The 18051-nt window shown below is 38.0% G+C and overlaps 1 protein-coding gene across 1 annotated transcript in view; it reads left to right on the top strand.

Moving 5' to 3' along the window:
- Positions 1–18051, top strand: part of itga11a (integrin, alpha 11a) — a 56639-nt gene that overhangs the window by 19656 nt on the left and 18932 nt on the right. The window contains exons 4-16 of the mRNA XM_026937780.3: positions 406–497; positions 1570–1684; positions 2027–2154; positions 2407–2555; positions 3066–3210; positions 4877–5042; positions 5319–5389; positions 8334–8478; positions 10122–10270; positions 12704–12847; positions 14194–14397; positions 14551–14681; positions 15232–15398. Coding sequence (XP_026793581.3) covers positions 406–497; positions 1570–1684; positions 2027–2154; positions 2407–2555; positions 3066–3210; positions 4877–5042; positions 5319–5389; positions 8334–8478; positions 10122–10270; positions 12704–12847; positions 14194–14397; positions 14551–14681; positions 15232–15398 — 1806 coding nt within the window. The remainder of the gene's footprint in view (positions 1–405; positions 498–1569; positions 1685–2026; positions 2155–2406; positions 2556–3065; positions 3211–4876; positions 5043–5318; positions 5390–8333; positions 8479–10121; positions 10271–12703; positions 12848–14193; positions 14398–14550; positions 14682–15231; positions 15399–18051) is intronic.

Genomic DNA, 18051 nt, shown 5'->3' with positions numbered 1-18051 from the left:
ACAAAATGTCTCTTAATAAGTGGATGAATCTTAGAGATGTGGTTTTGGGTAAAGTGTTACCAGGCAGCTTTTGGTGTGAAACGCTATAGGGGGGACCATCACTGTGATTTATTCTTTCCTCTGTTTATATACATTTCCACATCTGTTCCTGCACATGTCACACATATGTATGGGATTGTATATGTGGATGCAGCATTGTGTGGACACTGTGTGTGTTTGTGTGGGTGTTATATAGTTTACAGAGTCTGCATGCTGTGGATTTAGCTGACACTGGCTAGACAGACTGTGAAAATGACATATGGTACATATCCAATGTGGTCAGGCATTTAGGGTGCATAGTCTCCCAAATTTTTGCTTGCCTTGTTTTAGAAATTTGTTTCATCCCATATTTTTGTTTTCTTTAAGGAAAGATATCTTTGACGAATGTCTCCGAACGTAAAGATAAAATGAGACTAGGGATGACGCTCACCTCCAACCCTAAAGACAACAGCTTTGTGGTGAGTTAAAGAGAGAAACGGTTTCTAAAGTCTCCTCCATCTTCATGTCATATATAATTAATAAGTTATTCAAGCCCAGGTAACTCTCAAACGTTGATTTAAGTTATTTAAAGGAACGCTTCAGCTTTTTTAACCAGGTCCCTATCCACTGCTTCTGTAATGTGTAGGTCATTTCCCTGGAAAGTTTCTCTGTACTGACAAAAGAGAACGGAGAACCCATTTCCTTGGGACCAATTTATAATGAAATTATAAGGGCAGCTGTTTGTGCAGACTTTATAAAACATATTCTTAGTCTTACTTCTGTATAATTTCTACATTCAGAGATGAAATTATCAATTTAAGAATTTGAAGTTAACGGTGACCAACATATGCAATATGTGCAATATTTTTATAAATTTTATATAATTTTATATAATTCTATTTCTTTTATTATTCCTAAGGGTGCATATATAGTTATAGTTTTAACTTTTCTTTCTTCCTTCCTTTTCTTTCTTCCTGCACTTTAACTGTCTGTGAGCTGCTGTGATAAGTGAATTTCCCCACTGTGGGATCAATAAAGTTTATCTTATCTTATATCCAGTGTAGCTCACATAAGTATACAAGGATGTGTCTGACTTTTCATTTAATGCATGCATGGATATGACAAAACCTTCAACAATGCATGAATAACTTTTTGTAAAGTTAGAGAAATAAATATAAGAACTATGTTACTACAATTTTCTCTCATAGCTGCCTCTCTGTAAGACCTTTATTATCAGCAAATATGCATTATCCAGTTGCAAATTTTAAAAGTTTCATTACAGCAACTGCCTTTAGGCTTTTAGTAAGGGTGAGTTCTAATTAACCAATGTTTTATCAGCATCGGAATATTATCAGTTGTAATTTCACATTATTAATGGGGTAGATAGAAATTAGGCCGAACAACGCAGGAGTACCCCTTTAAATGAAGTATAAATTTAAATGCGAACAGTTCATTTAACCATAAATAAAATACTGCTTTATATTAGACAGCAAATTGTATATCTGTGCATAGAAATCTGCAGGGAAACTGAAGGAGCTCTTTGACTTTCAGGCATGTGGTCCTCTCTGGTCTTATGAATGTGGTAGCTCCTACTACAGCACGGGAATCTGCTCCAGGGTCAACGCCAGCTTTAAATTCTCACGCACCATCGCTCCAGCTTTCCAAAGTAAGCTCGGCACACCTGCACATCTCCTGCACCTTGACTTAACTAGGCACCATTTTGGGTGGGGACCTTTGTGTGGTATTCCTAGATTCTCTTTTGATCATGGCCGGCATTTGACATTTTCGAGATGCGAGCAATCAAAAAGAATTTAGAATTCCATTCCTGAAACATCTAAAAGCTATAAAGCTTGAATGCCATCACACACTTGATTTTGTGGAAACTGACAGCCTTGAAATCTTCTCCGCTTGTGGTATTTATTTTCTAAACAAAACTCAAACCTGAGTCACAACAGGCTAATTAGCAAATTGTCTCTTGATTGCAAATGTTTTTGTTTGTTTGTTTCAGGGTGTGAGACTTACATGGATATAGTTATTGTTCTGGATGGCTCTAATTCCATTTATCCATGGTATGAAGTGCAAGACTTTCTCATCAACATTCTGCAGAAATTTTACATTGGACCAGGGCAGATCCAGGTATAGTTTGTATTCAGATATTATGTAATGATAATGATAGGCTTTAACTGATTTTCAAATGCTATCCACCTGAACCTATCCTTGACTTAGTCCAATAAAGTTATCATGAATCAGTTGTATTTATTGAGGTATAGCACATAAAAAGCTAGACACTGCATAACTACAATATTAGCAAAAGTGCACTTATTTACTATGTATATCACATAATTATACATGAGATACTGTTTGTGTGTGTGTGTGTGTGTGTTGTAGGTTGGTGTGGTACAGTATGGGGAAAAGGTGGTGACTGAGTTCCAGCTAAATGATTACCGATCAGTGGAGGATGTGGTGAAGGCGGCCCGACAAATACAACAGAGAGGTGGAGAGGAGACCAACACTGCGTTAGGCATTAATGTGGCACGGTACTACGAACATCTACTCACACATAAGCAACAGGGATTATGCAAGATACCTACACAAAGCAAACACTGCGACACATCCTGTGAATCGCTTAATCATAATGCATTGAAAGTAAGGAATAAAACACAAAAGGGCATGCTATTATAGGAAAATATCCCACAACAGGGTTATGATGCCGCCCAAGTTACATTATCACCCTGTAGTAGATTATATGTCTTTTATTTCTCTTATACCACAGCAATTATATATATATATATATATATATATATATTTTTTTTTTTTTGTCACATTTGTCACATTATCGGGAACATATATGTTATATAATACATTACATTTATACTGTATATAATGTACATTCCAGGATTCTTAGGAACTGTTACTTCCTACATTCACACATACATGGTAAAGAAATTTGTGAAACTGCAGTACTTGCTTTTTAATTGCTAAATTTCTATTTTCTAATTGATAAACAGCTAAAGGGATTGGATTGTTACTGTCACACTTATTTCTAGATCTCAGGCCTTTAAACAGGGTGGAAGGAGAGGAGCCAAGAAGGTCATGATCGTCATAACAGATGGAGAATCACATGACAGCCCGAACCTGAAGCAGGTCATCGAGGACTGTGAGAAAGATGGCATTGTTCGATATGCCATTGCTGTGAGTCAGTCTTCTTTATGTTTCTCTTACATTCTATATCCTTAATTTCTCCTTGTTATTTTGCTTGAATAAAAGTCTATGCACAGTTCCAATGCAAGTACTAAAGAAAAATGCTAGTGAAACAAAAAAAATTCAACGTGTACATTTCACTGAACCACAAAATTGCCTCAGTGAGATATAAACTGAAGCCCAGAGCAGCACGGTCAGTGTTAGGCAATGCTAATAATTATCCTGACATAAAGCAGCTAGATTGCTCAATATCCTCTCTTAGAGTTGAGGAGGTACACTCTTAAAAAAAATGTTTAAAAATGTTGCCTAGCACTCTAAGGGGCTCTTTGGTTTCCTCTGTGGGAATCCTTCAAGATTTCATGTAGAACACCACAGCAGAAAGTTTAGTTTGTATTAAATGTTCTAAATACAAGAATACTTTAAAAAGCTACACTGTTACAGATAAGTGTTTCTTAACGGTTCTTTGGATCGTTAAGGGTCCAACTCTCAACTATCTCAACAGGGGTTCTACACAGAACCAGTAATAGTTCCCTCAGATGGACAAACCAGAATGCTTTGGGGTGCTGTTTGTAACCATATTTTTCAAAGAAGGTAGAACAATTTGCCATCTAAAAAACATTGAGGAGGGTGTGTGAAGTGAGTTTACTTTTAGAGAAAGGTTTAATCTAGACGCCTTTAGGGTTGTTAATTTTGTCCCTATGGCACCAAATGTTTTTATGGTTCTTTGGACAGTTACAGGTTCTTAGCATCTGTTTAAAACCCTATTTTCTGTCTATTACATGGTTCTACAAAGAACCTTTAAAGGGACAAGCTGAAAACCATTTAAGGTGAAGGATCCTTTATCCTTAGACAATAAAACCATCCAAAGAACCTTTGAGGAACTCTTAAAGTTAATCTAATCTAATATCCTTAAGAGCTCTTCAGTTTCTCCCTCTGGATAACCCATATAGTCTATGTAGAACCTTCCACCAGAGGGTTTTTGTATCAGAGATGGGTCCAAATAGAACTTGTAGAAGCCAAGATAGTTTCACTTAACTGTTTTCTGTTCCAAAACCACAGGGTTGGTGCACCAAGGTCTAGTACTGATCAAGACCTAATGAGTTCATTAGAGCTCAGGTCACATTCAGGTGCTGTTTTTGACAGACTTTGTGGCACTGGCTCATTCCCTGAAGATGTCATATGTGGCTAGCCCTAAATAGGATACCCATTGAACATAAAAGGCACACACCTAAGCAGCATTTGTTTGTTGTCTACAAAGCTACAAAAATTCATAGTTAGCATAAGATTAGGCTACATCTTATGAAGCATGTTAGCATTATGAATTCAATATCTTTCGCTAACAGTAGCTAAAAACACACTGTAGGAAGTCAATGTCTTCAAATAAGTTTGGCCAATGTTTGCTCAATTGTTGAACATGAACTTGTTCCTGCACGACGCTACACTCATTGACATTCCTCACTATTGGACAATGATGAAATGAACTTTCAAATTTCACAGAGATATTGTAGTGGGCATTCCCTTATTCTGTGTAGTGTATCACAGCTAAGGTGGCACTGGCCAACCCTGTCCACCATGTAGCTCTGCCCATGGCTCCAGACTGTCTAATAATCTATGAATGTGAGTTCATTCTGACTCTCTCCACACTATTTCTTTCCAGGTCCTTGGCTATTACAATCGCAGAGGTATCGATGCAAAGGCTTTTCTCAAAGAAATCAAAGACATTGCCACTGATCCAGATGATAAGCATTTCTTCAATGTGACTGATGAAGCTGCCTTGAAAGACATTGTGGATGCTTTGGGGGAGAGGATATTCAGTTTGGAAGGTAGCTACAAGGGCACTGCACACTGAAATGCTTTATATCCACAGTACATTGAAAAACCGCAGTATGTAAAACATTCACACCATCTCCGCAGTGGGGTGCATTGTAAGTCTCTCTGGAGCAAATCTTAAGCACTCTTTTTTCACATTGAAATATGTTCTGTGTCATAACTCATCATAACACGCTCTAAGACGAAAGCTGAAATGGTATGTAGGGAGTTCTAAGCCAGTAAAGGAGATCGTCACCTCCCCCTAAGCTCGCTATTGGCTCTAATTCTAGGAACCAGTAAGAACGGGACAGCATTTGGTCTCCAGATGTCTCAGGCTGGTTTCTCCACACATGTCGTTGAGGTAAGCATCACTATTTGTTTGTCCATGTTTGTCTGGTCTCTTCCATTCCTTTAGTACACAAGCTGGTTTTCCACATTTTTTTTATTCACATGCCCTCCCTAAATTCAGCCTCCATTCTCTCTGTGGATCTTGGGGTCATCATGATCTATGACTCCCTCCCATCTGTCCCTGATGATGCAGTGAGGGATTTTTCCAATCCCCATTCCAAAAGACGTGAATAAAACGGCCCTGCTTCCTGTTCCCAGGGGAGGAATAGTAGCGAGTAGAAGAGGAAGTGTTTCACAAGAGAGACAGAGAGAATAGTAGGTCTTTTTTCCCCAGTGCATTTTTCTTTTCGGCCCACAGCTGATAGCACAGTGAGAATCCTTGGCTCACGAGTTGACACAGCTGGCTTGTCCTTGAGAATTTCACACTCCCTACTGTAACCATCACCAGCCATTCATCCAAAACCCAAAAGCCCATTCCAGACTGTACCTGTTGTTTTTTTTGTCTTTCCAAGTCTCATTGCTAGCTGGAACACTACATATCTTCATTAGTCTCTAAGTCACACTGCTGATGTAACTGCTCCAATTTTCCGATTCATCATCACAAATGAGACCCAATCTGCTGTAGGAATTATTAGTATATAATCGTTTGATTTTTGTGGGAATGAAATAGTTAGGAAAACTGCAGATGGTAAGACAGAGAAGGCTGGAAATCTCATCCGTCAGTAAACCAAATGCCTGGTATAGCACTTGCTTAATAAGAAGCCACCTGAATGTTGACAAGAGGGATAACATATTGGAAAGAATCTTTGAGCTGTAGGAGAAAATTGTCCCACAAATGCTCAGATGGTTTTCACTGAAACTGGGATCTGGCCTGTTAAAATATGGCTCCGGGCACACATGTTCCAATGTTCCATGTGGTCTTAATTGCTTATTTATGTTTTTCAGCCATTGGTGATATGAGCAAGGTTTAACGCATTACCCAACCAGACAGAGTGTTTAAGTTATCTTAGCAATGAAAACTTTTTGTGAAGTGGCATATTTAGACATTGTTGAATAGTTGTCGCACAATAGCAGGCAAGAGTCCCACTACATAAAAAAGTTGGAGTTAACTATGCTAATTACAATCTAATAACACCAAACATCTTGCTAAGTACAGTCACTAATGATGCGTGAACATCTGAATAATGGAGAAATAAAGCCAGCCAGCTGTTTGCTAATGCCATAGCAATTTAAAAAAACATCGATACAATAGTACAGTTTAATGACATCATATCTTCTGGTTAAGTCTTCTTGCTGATAATCTAACATGCCAATATCCCAACAATGGAGGATACTATCTCGTATGTGGTTTGCATTCTCTCAAATGATTCCTTGTTAGAAAATTTAAATGGGATACTGCAACTCACTTTCATCTGACTAGCCTGTCTGCTAAGTATTATGCATCATAAAATTAGTTTCAGCTTCATAGTCATCATGAAATGTCAGATCCAGGCCAATATACAATGTAATTTTGAAAACTCTGAACACAGTTTGGTCTGAGCCTTACAGAGCCTCATCTTAATTGCAACTCAATTGATAAGAATTCATACAGTGTTTGTTTGTTTGTTTGTTTGTTTGTTTTGTTTTGTTTTTTGTTTTGTTTCCCCTCTAAGCTCTAGATAAAGATGCCAGCTATCTGTAACTGTATCTGGATTCAGATTTAAACCTGAAGTGGCCATGTCCATGTTTTATTTTGAATTTAATAAGAACCTTACCAATTTGCACCTGGAAACACTGGAAAAGCCTGGAAAAGCCAAGAAGTAAAACAGTCAGCACTGTCAACACAGTCTGTGAATTCTGGCTCTGACAGTTCCTCAGTCTCAGTTATATTATTCAAAAGATGTCTACAGGATTTTTTTAATCCTGCCCATGCAGTTATTATGTTTGGTTTTACCTCTCCATGACATTTTCAAATGAATTTAGTTCATCCTATTTCCCAAATTACAAACAAACTGACTAGTAGCCTAACTTAAACCACTATGACCCTGACCAGACAGTTACTAAGGATGAATGAGTGACATTGTACATGTTAATGAATGTGGTCTTGCTTTTTCCCCCACAAGCTTCATATCTGATCATTTGTCCATATGAAAGCAAAAAACTGTGGCCATACCTTATTTTGCATTGGGACTGTGGATTTTTTTCTAGTTAAGCAGCTGTCCCTGTTGTGTAAATTTTGAACCCAACAGTTGAGGTTCTATAATCTTACATAGTCATTGTATGAGTTCTGACTATTCCAGTCATGGCCATTATGTATGGTTTGCATTTAGAGTTTGCATTCTTCTCCTCAGTGAAATAAAAGTGTATTAACTTCTCACTACAAATATGAATTGTTTTGAGTTTGCACAGTTTCCATGGCAATTCTCTTCAACACACAGGCATGACCTTTCCAAGAATTATGTCCTGGAATAAGTGGGAGAGTTAGTGGATCACTGTAATATTGATTTAGAAACTGTTCCAATGGGTTACAGGGTATTTGTGGTGTTTTGCTATGCGCAAACCACTGGAAAATGTGCAGTGGCCATGCAGCCAGTTGAGCTTTGCTGTTTCGGAGACCTCATGCATGGCATACAGCAGCACAAAGATTGTGAAATATGTCTGGGAATGTCAGGGAAGAATTATTTTATGACTTGCATAAGACTTTGTAATGGCAAGCCGTCATATATCTATTGGATTAGCATTTCAGTGAATAAGAATTCGACCAAAGGTTCATGATTAGCCTTTAATAGCAATTAATTACAGCAATTAGGGCTCAGATGCACTCATTAGTCATTAGTTTTAGGACACAGAAACTGGCAGCTCAAATGCAAGATGGATGTTTCCACTCTGTCAAAAATCACAGTTCAGTGGCTTGATTGTTGAGAAAACAGGAAGCATGTAGGAGGTTTTCTGAAGTTGATGTCATGGTGTGCTTGCAGGATGGGATTCTTGTTGGGGCAGTCGGGGCATATGATTGGAACGGAGCTGTGTTAAAGGAGACCCGGCATGGTAAAGTGGTTCCACCCAAGTCCTCCTACACACAGGAGTTCCCTGAAGAGCTGAAGAATCATGGAGCTTACTTGGGTAAGGGCTTCTCTCTTCCTCAGCCTGCCAAGACCACTGACTCAGCTAGACAATGCACTGACTAAATTAGTAGTGTGGGCTATAATGGTATGGTGGAAAAAGTGCTACTTATTGGAAAGTTCAAATCCCTTGGCTGTCAGTGTGAACCACTGTTGGGCCCTTAGGCAAAACTCTGAAGGTTCAACCGCTCAGCTCTGTACTTGAATCATATGCTTCCTTTTTTGTAAGATGCTTTGGAAAGTGTCTGCCAAATTGAAATTTTGGAGTATTGAGCAATATATGACCTTTAATAAGATCAAAACGGATACTTTTTAACTTTTTTTTAGATTCTTTTAATACTTTCAATTAATATTTTGGTGTAAAAACCTACTTGCATGCATTTTGCGGCATGTAATTGCCATATTCATAATTTTTTTTTGCTAAAAAGTGATATAGAACCTTATAATTCCAATGTTTTAAAATGTGTTGAGTTCTGTGCAAATATATATAGACATATTTACCTTGAACCTTCCCTATTAGTTTTACTGCAGTTACTGAATAATTTATAATAGTTAAACTATACGCTGGGACAATATTAAGGCCATAATTCTCTACAGGGTTGATGCCATGTTTCTTCTGAAATTCAAACATGGCAAACAGAAAATTTGTAGTGTTTTTGTTTAAAACAAAACAAAAAACACTAAACTTACGGTTTCATCTGTCCTTTTGTGTAATTTGTGCTTGGATTGGACAATGTGTTCCTAAATCTATCCACTTCTACTTTCTCCTCCAAAGACGTTTTGTGGAAAATGGATGATAGAGTAAATAATCCACCTTGTTCACATTCATTACACCCACAACTGTATTTCACATGCCCCTTCTCTATCACTGCTTATGACGTGTTGTTGATGTGGCTGAAAAATATCTGATCTACCAAATGGATACCACATCTAGGGAGCATTTCGCACTGATAGGCGGCATGAATCTACAGTCTGGGCTAGAAAGAAATTAGCTCCAGCGTCACTTCTTAATAAGATGAAAATATAAGGGCTTAACATTTCAGAAAAACTCTCATTTACACATCTTCCTCTTCTCAATCTTTCTTTCTTTTACTGCACATCATCACTGCTGATCTGTCGCTTTCTCATTCTTCATCTGTCACTGGTTCTGATTAAAATGCGTAGAAGTTGTATGGGCACTCCTTTGTATAGTTTCATCAGAGCTCCAGCTCTATCTATAAATTCTGCCACATTCAACAGACAACATCTGTCATCATCTCTCTATCTGTCCCACTCTCCCTTTCTCTTTTTGGCAGTGAAGGCCAGTGTATCCACTCATTATCACATGTGTAAAGGCCCCATCTTTCTCCAATCCATATGTGCCAGGCTGACACAGATGAGAGAATGATTACAGAGCTTTAATTGGGTTTACAGGGACTTGGGTCTATGTTCTCTAGCAATGTTTTTACAGCTCAACAGTTTATACATTTTGTCATTTGATTTTCTAAATTTGCTTCATACACATTTTATGTTTAAATAGTGCCATAAATTTCTGTACTGACTACATCATAAGCGTCCTCTTATAAAATATAATGTGGATTTAATTTTATGGATTTATCATAATGGATCATATTGATAGTTATGTGTTTTCCTTCATTGTTTTAGGATATACAGTGACCTCAGTGGTGTCAGCGCGAAGTGGGCAGCTGTATGTGGCTGGAGCCCCGCGTTTTAACCACACGGGCAAAGTGATCATCTTCACCCTGAAGAACACAGGAGAGCTCACCATCCTGCATTCACTGAAGGGACATCAGGTAGGAGTCTGGCTCACACACACATACGCTAGACAGTGTTTTATTGCTTAAACGCGCACACGCATTTACATAGACATCGGATTTCTAGTTCATCTGAAGAACATTTGGAATTTATACAGTGTTTATCTAAGTTTTTATGTATTATTATATGCTATTCTTAACTCTTGGAGGTCTGGGGCTATTTTGGCTGTTTTTGCACGCTTTTGATTTTGTCTATATCTAAAAAAAAATATGAACAATGCAAGGGTTTGGGTTCTTTTTTCAGCAAAACCTAGCCAATATGACCTGATAACCTGATACTTTGTGTCCTGTGCCAGTTTGACAATCAAAGCAAACATTAGATAATTCTTATATCAATTTTAACTTACTTACTATTTAATACTCTGACTCTACGCTGTCTATCAACACCAAACCACAAAAAAACACACTGACGTTTCATGAATAGAAATAATAAATGAAAAAACAATTAGTACATAGTATTATGTATGTACCAAATATGGGAGCTGTGTCTTTCTTCTTTTTTTTTTTTTGAAAGACACCTTTTTAAAGTGCAAGCAGGAAGTAAATAGCCCAGGTCATATGACTATTTATACCAACCATATGAAATTGTTCAAATTATCATATATCATTATATCTGTAACATTTTACTTGAAGGTGCTGTTCATATGGTTAGATGAAACCTATAGAAGCCCTACTGGCAGCTGCTATAAACCTACATAAACTTTTAGAACTATTATTCCAAACGCTGTCAAGTAGCTGGCACCTGAGTTTAGTTACGGATGAAACATAATTTATTCAAGAGACGGTGAAATATGCATAACTCTTTCATGTCTTGGCATTGCCATAAGTGTTCATTATAATCTTATAAGCAGAATTATGAAACTCACTTTACTAAAACTGTAATCACAATGCAATTGTCACAGTTAAACCTTTCACTATGTAACAGTGTTATGTATACAGCTGTTTTTTACAATCCAGTCTCACAGGGAAAAAAAATCATTTTTAGGTTTATGTCACGTCATCACCATTATGTGACCCTGACATTCCAGAAGCACACTGAGTGACAAATATAGCTGCCATGATGTTCTAATTAGTCAACTTGGAAAGTATTATAACACAAGCTATATATACCCCCCACATGAAATTGTTCAAATTATCATATATTATTATATCTGTAACATTTTACTTGAAGGTGCTGTTCATAGGGTTATATGAAACCTATATAAGCCCTCCTGGCAGCTGCTGTAAACCTACGTATAAATATATCTGCCATGATGCTCTAATTAGTCAGCCTGGAAAGTGTTATAACATAAGCTTATTATGTCAACAAATATATGTTACTTGAATAAAGTGTTATATCAACTTGACATCAAAACATACATAAGCAGTCTTTATGAAAGATGTGTGTGGGAATAAGGCGTGTGTGGGAATTAGTCTTACGTAGTCTTGTGCATAAGACTATACATTGGTGTTATTTAGCCCTATGGACACTAGCCTTATTAAGTTAAAACTGTGACCAATGGGATTAAATAGTGAGTGAACACAGAAATGATGCAGTAGCAAAAGATAATGTGCAGTGGTTTAGCATGAAAATCAAAAATCTCTTGCTGTATTGTTATTCTTATCAACCATAATTCAATCAATCATCTCTTATTTAGGAAACAACATGCAGTCTAGACTGCACACATCCACAGAACACATCCCATATGCTTCCAATCACAGGGCGTAATGTAAAACATAGACAGAGTTATACATACAAGTGTGCATGCACGCACATACACATATACACACATACACACACTTGTCTTACTATCTTACTACAGCTAATTAATGCAAGGCTACACCTAAATCTAACCCCAACCTTAACCTCAGTAACCACAAGGAAACCTTTTGGCTCTTTTAGTGTTTGGAAAGAAAGAAAGAAAGAAAGAAAGAAAGAAAGAAAGAAAGACAGAAAAAGAAAGAAAGAAAGAAAAGCAGTTTTCCTCATCAAACGTCAAATATTCCTATCCTGGTGGGGACATATGGTCTGGTCTGCTAAGATATAAAAACATTCCCACACACACACACACACACACACACACACACTTGTATTTCTAGCTTTTTTTATATATATTTCCATTGAATAACTCATTTTGTGGACACTGGATCCTCATAAAGTGATAAATACATGCCCACTCACACACATACACACACATGCACTTCAAGAATCAGATGTTATTGAAGCAATCTATTGTGAGATTGTGTAAAAATCTCGGCGCCATATGCACTTGCTTAATGTGTTTATATATTTAATATGTTTATGTATGCGGATCATTCAGGGGTCTGTCTTTTCCATATTAGCATAAACGTATAAATATGAAGCTTGTGGCTGGTGTGTGTACATTCCAGTGGTTTCCCACATTCCAGCACTGACCCTCTGACTGTGTGTAGATCGGCTCATACTATGGCAGTGAGATTGCTGCAGTGGACATCGATGGAGACGGAGTCACTGATAACCTGCTTGTTGCTGCCCCAATGTTCTTCAGTGGAGGCTGGGAAAGGGGCAAAGTGTACATCTACCGCATTACCGAACAGGTAGACACACAACATCGTTTTGACACTGTTTACACATGCATGCCTGAGGAGTACTGCAGAGTTGAAGCATACTTTTCCTATTTGGACAATTAGTGGTGTTTGGGTGGAAAACTGAGGGCCATTATGGTAAAAATGTCAGTACTCAGCATAGAATTTCTTTATTGATGAGAAACAAAACAAACTGAACCATTTGAAAGTGTTTCTTCATTAGAATCCCTCGTTAATATCCTCTCGTATCTGAGCCAGCACAGACAAGCACTTGGCACCTGCCATCTTGTGCCTCATGCCAGCGGCATACCGTGTCTTCATTAGGCTGCAAGTGCACATTGAACTCAGTAGGAAAACATTTGCTCTTTCAAGCATAATTACCTGCAGCTTGCCAAGCAAGAGCACTTCACTAATAGCTGGAAAAGGCTGGGTAGTAACTGTGGATGTGAAATAGAGCCACATGCTTTTTTTTTTCATTCAGTTCAGGTTTATTTCCGAAGACAGAGAAGTCAGCACGTGCCAAAGAAAGATTCGGAGAAGAGCTGGTTCATATTTAGTGCAGTTGTCTGTGGGATATCTTTCAAAGCTTCAGGACAGATGAACAGTGGATGACTATACATAAATTGCTTTTAACCTAGATTTAAAGCATATGCACTTTATCAGTGGACTTGCCCTTAGGTAACTAGTTAGAGATCTATTGCTGTCTTCATACAAAAAAATATATATATATAGAAATCTCTATAGGCTTTATATCCTAAATATATATCAACTAAACCCCAGAGGCTTAAGTTTCTCTCCACATCTACACTATAGCCCCCCCCTATCCTTTCCATTCCAACTTCTTCCTCCAAAAACAAGTGACCTCATGTGCCTGCAGTTGTAGGGCAGTATATAAAAGACAAGAGGGATGGTATTCTCAGTGGGAGGAGGGATGTGTGTAGCTAATTGCACTCCCAAATACTTGGCTGACATGTAGTATTTTTGCTCTGAAGAATTGCACCTTTCCTTCAACCTTTTCCATCTCTTAGGAGACTAATTGATTTTAAAGGCACTGTGGATATCATCTCACTGACTTCACTATAGACACACACTAGGGACAGAGACACTTAAATGATAATACAGATGCATTTTATGGATTTGACCTTGTCAGTCTTGGTATATTAATAGTTTTCTCACTAAGAGATCTGTGCACGTAGTATTGATACATAGTGTAAGGTTTCAGGATAGTTTTCACTTCACTGCATATTACTATGTATGCACTTTTGCATTTCGTTTTCACGAGGAAGTAGCAATAATAGCATTTAAATATTTTGGCATTCACCAATTATGGCTCGTCATTAATTCTTGTATGTTTCCAGCCCCGTTTCATCCCGGAGGGGGTGCTGGAGCTCACTGATCTAAGCGAGAACGCAAGATTTGGATCTGCCCTAGCACCAGTATCTGACCTAAATGGGGACTCCTTTAATGACCTGGTAGTGGGAGCTCCGTTAGAGGACGAGCACCGAGGAGCCATTTACATCTATAACAGCCAGCGCAACAGGATACTGAGGAAGTATAAACAGGTAGAAATAGGAAATTTTAACTCTTGCGTAGGTTTATGTCAGAGCGTTACCCTTAGGTAAAGTTTTCTATGTGAATAAATTTGAATTGCTCTGGTATATCAGGTGATCCCTGTATATTTCTAAGCAGTATGTCTATCTCCTTCTCTCTCGTAGAGAATCAGTGCAGCAGAACTTGCTCCTGGTTTGCAGTATTTTGGCAGGAGTATCCACGGGAAGATGGATATGAATGGCGATGGACTGGTAGATCTGGCCGTGGGTTCCCTAGGTGCCGCTGTACTCCTCTGGTCGGTGAATCCATGCTTGGAAATTATTCATTCATCATATCTTGTTACCGTGGCTGATAGATGCATAACACTACAACAATGACCACATCACAAAACAATATCTGAACACACCACAACATTTAGGGAAACAGAAAACAGAATTTTTTTCTCATGATGGCAGTCAGAGAAAGTGACAATCCTGGTTCTACCACTCTAGAGTAAAACTGCAGTTGACTGAAGTATTTGTCCTAAATACACTCTCTAACACTCTCTACCCAGTGACTAGATGTGTAAATGTTGTAGAGTGGTCACATTTGCTTTTTGTATTGTGATAATACTGTGATGTTGCAGATCTCCCACATCTGTGTTGTCATGTTTTCTATTTTCCAATTATGTTTTGTGTTGTTTTAGAGCTTTTGTACACCTTGATCTGAATGACTTTACTTGGCTGATAGTGTTGGTACAATATAACAGCTACAGTATATTCCTTCATTTTCAGTTACAGTAGCCTAGGCAGAAGAAACTGAGGCCACATGTAAACATTGCTAAAGTGCATTTTCCCATGTTTCAGGTCTCGCAGTGTGATCCGTATCCATGCCACTGTCCGATTCGAGCCCAGCAAAGTCAACATCTTCAATAAGGACTGTCGGCGCGGTGGAAAGGACGTGACGTGTATGTCAGCTATCGTGTGTCTGAATGTCACTGCCAGGACTGTCATCAAACCCACACAGGAAGTAGGTCAGTCCTCAAAGTTATTTATTCTATTATGGATTGCAACGACATGCCAAACTTCCACAAAAAACATCTAAACTCCCAAGCCCTGTTGGAAAGACCAGACTGACTCTCAACTACTTACATACCTTTCCCATGAGATTTACTGAATTATTCATAGTAGTTTCTAAATAATATCAGAATCAGATAGAATTTTATTGGCTAAGCAAGATTTCACATACAAGGAATTCGACTTGCTATATAAACTCACTGGCCACTTTAATACCCCTGCTCATTCATGCAATTATCCAATAAGCAAAACATGTGGCAGAAGCACAATACATAAAATCATGCAGATTCAAGTCAAAAGCTTCAGTTAATCTTCACATCAAACATCACAATGGGGGAAAATGTGATCTCAGTGACTTTGACCATGGCATTGTTATTGGTGCCAGATGGAGTTCTTCAGAAACTGCTGATCTTTTTACAGACAACAGTCTCTAATGTTTACACAGAATTGTGCAACAAACAAAAAATATCCAGTTAGCATCAGTTCTGTGGGTGGAAATACTTTGTTGATGAGAGAGGTCAGAGGAGAATGGCCAGACTGGTTCAAGCTGACAGGAAGGCTACAGTAACTCAAATAACCACTCTTTACAACCGTGGTGAGCAGAAAAGCATCTCAGAATGCAGAACACACCAAACCTTGAGGTGGGTGGGCTACAACAACAGAAGATCTCAGTGAGTTCCAGCCTTTCACTCAAGAACAGGAATTAGGCTCACCAAAACTGGACCACTGAAGATTAGAAAAACATTGCCTGGTCATTTTCCAATCTTCAGCTGTATATAGTATGTATAAATGTATATACACAGTGTATGAAATCTGCAGAGTACACATAAGCAGTATGTATAGTAGAAACAGTTCTGAACATGTCAGTATTTGCAAAAATAACTATATATGCAAAAATATGAGTACTGTATTACACAGTCTGAGAGAAAAGGGGCAGCAATATTGTTTACTTAAGACTTTCAGGGGTTAAAATAGATACAGTAATTGAAAACTGTTGTTTTGTTCCCTTTTATTCCCTTTCTTTTAATGTTGTGTTTCATCATATGACTTATATTACCGTCACCCAGATGTGTTCTTGCAAAAAGCTCTTCTCATGCAGTTTTTTCCACGCAGACTGCATACTGTAAAGCTCCAATTATTTGAATAGTTCTTTCTTTTTATTGACGTTCATGAGAAATCCTTTTTCATCTGTTAGTGGAGACGGTAACCTAAACAACTCCTGCTTCTTCACATCTTCTCGGTTCATCTGGGGTTACGAGGAATAGTTTGCCACATTTTATGGCTTGAAGAATAACAACAGAAGATGAACGGCTGAACACAGCGTAGGCTTTTGATCATCAGTGATCACTCTGTTGACTCAGGCTTTGGGTTTGAGAAAAAAAATACTGGAACTGGAAAGCAGATTAGTTAGATTGGAGTGAAACTAGGAATAGTAGATGATATAGTTAGAGTGTAGAATGATTTTGCTTTCGGAATAGCACTAAATTAAAATCTGAAGCAGCATACTGTTTAGGTTAAGTGCTTTCTCAGTCTTAAGTATTTATTACTTGAGTACATTTTCTGTAAATGAAATATCTTGTCTGGATATAAGTGGGGCTTATGAAGATGACACACTCCTGTGCTGTGCTCTTATTATTTTTTTAGTGTTTGTCTTTTAGATCTTGCTTTCCAGACACAGTGCTCTGTGCTTCTGTCTGTGGAAAAGCCAGGAAGTCAATTATCTTGTCTAAGTGCAGTCAGATGCTAAGTGTGAGAAACGCAACAGGACAGTGAGAAAACACACTTGTTCCCTCAAGGCAGGTCTACGCACCATAGTGCTGAGAGGATTACGGCCTGTGAGGCCCACCCACAGTCTGAATCTGACATTCCGATCACAAATTTGTTGTAAAATATGTGAAGGACAGATCACATTTTGACCTCAGGTCCTAAAACTACATGTGGTTTGGGTTAACCAGTATGACCTCTGAGCATCCCTATTACATTTGTCATTAGTCTGAGACAAAGAAATTGTCGCAGAGAGATGTCACATTTGGCTTGCAATAGACACACAGGGCAGTAAATATTGCGGCACATCTTGTATGGGTTTTCCACTAATATTTTGTCTGATGCTAATTCTCATCAGATTTACAGAAGGGTTTAGGGTGAATTCGAGTACAGCTTTGTAGTCTGCTTTGTGTTGAAATAAATGATTCAAGATTTATCACTTTGATCACTGTAGATTTAGTGTGTTATCTTTTAGTGCATCTCTCCTCCTTATCTGATTCTAATTTGCATCCTTGTGTCAGGGATATTTTTTTTTCTTTTTTTTTGTGACTGACACTGTTATAGGGTTTTATAGAATTACAGACTAAAAGCAGTGTGATGGATGAAAAAAAACAAAATGCAGACAGTTATCTACTCAATGATAAGATAAATTAAAGGCAGTTTTTCCATGTAGTCACTTAAGTTGGCAACAAACAGATGCTTAATTTAGCACATACGTAAATAGTATTTACTCCATAAGCAGTAAATGCTTTTACACCATGTGTCAGTGGAAGATTCATTTATAAGTCTGCATTTGAGACTTTAAACTCCCAGGTTTCAGGTCTCCTGAGTATTAATCATTCCATC

This window comes from Pangasianodon hypophthalmus, chromosome 25, assembly GCF_027358585.1.
Source record: "Pangasianodon hypophthalmus isolate fPanHyp1 chromosome 25, fPanHyp1.pri, whole genome shotgun sequence".
Classification (NCBI taxonomy): Eukaryota; Metazoa; Chordata; class Actinopteri; order Siluriformes; family Pangasiidae; genus Pangasianodon; species Pangasianodon hypophthalmus.
Note: the sequence above shows the minus strand (reverse complement) of the source record. Positions and strands in the feature narration are given on the sequence as shown.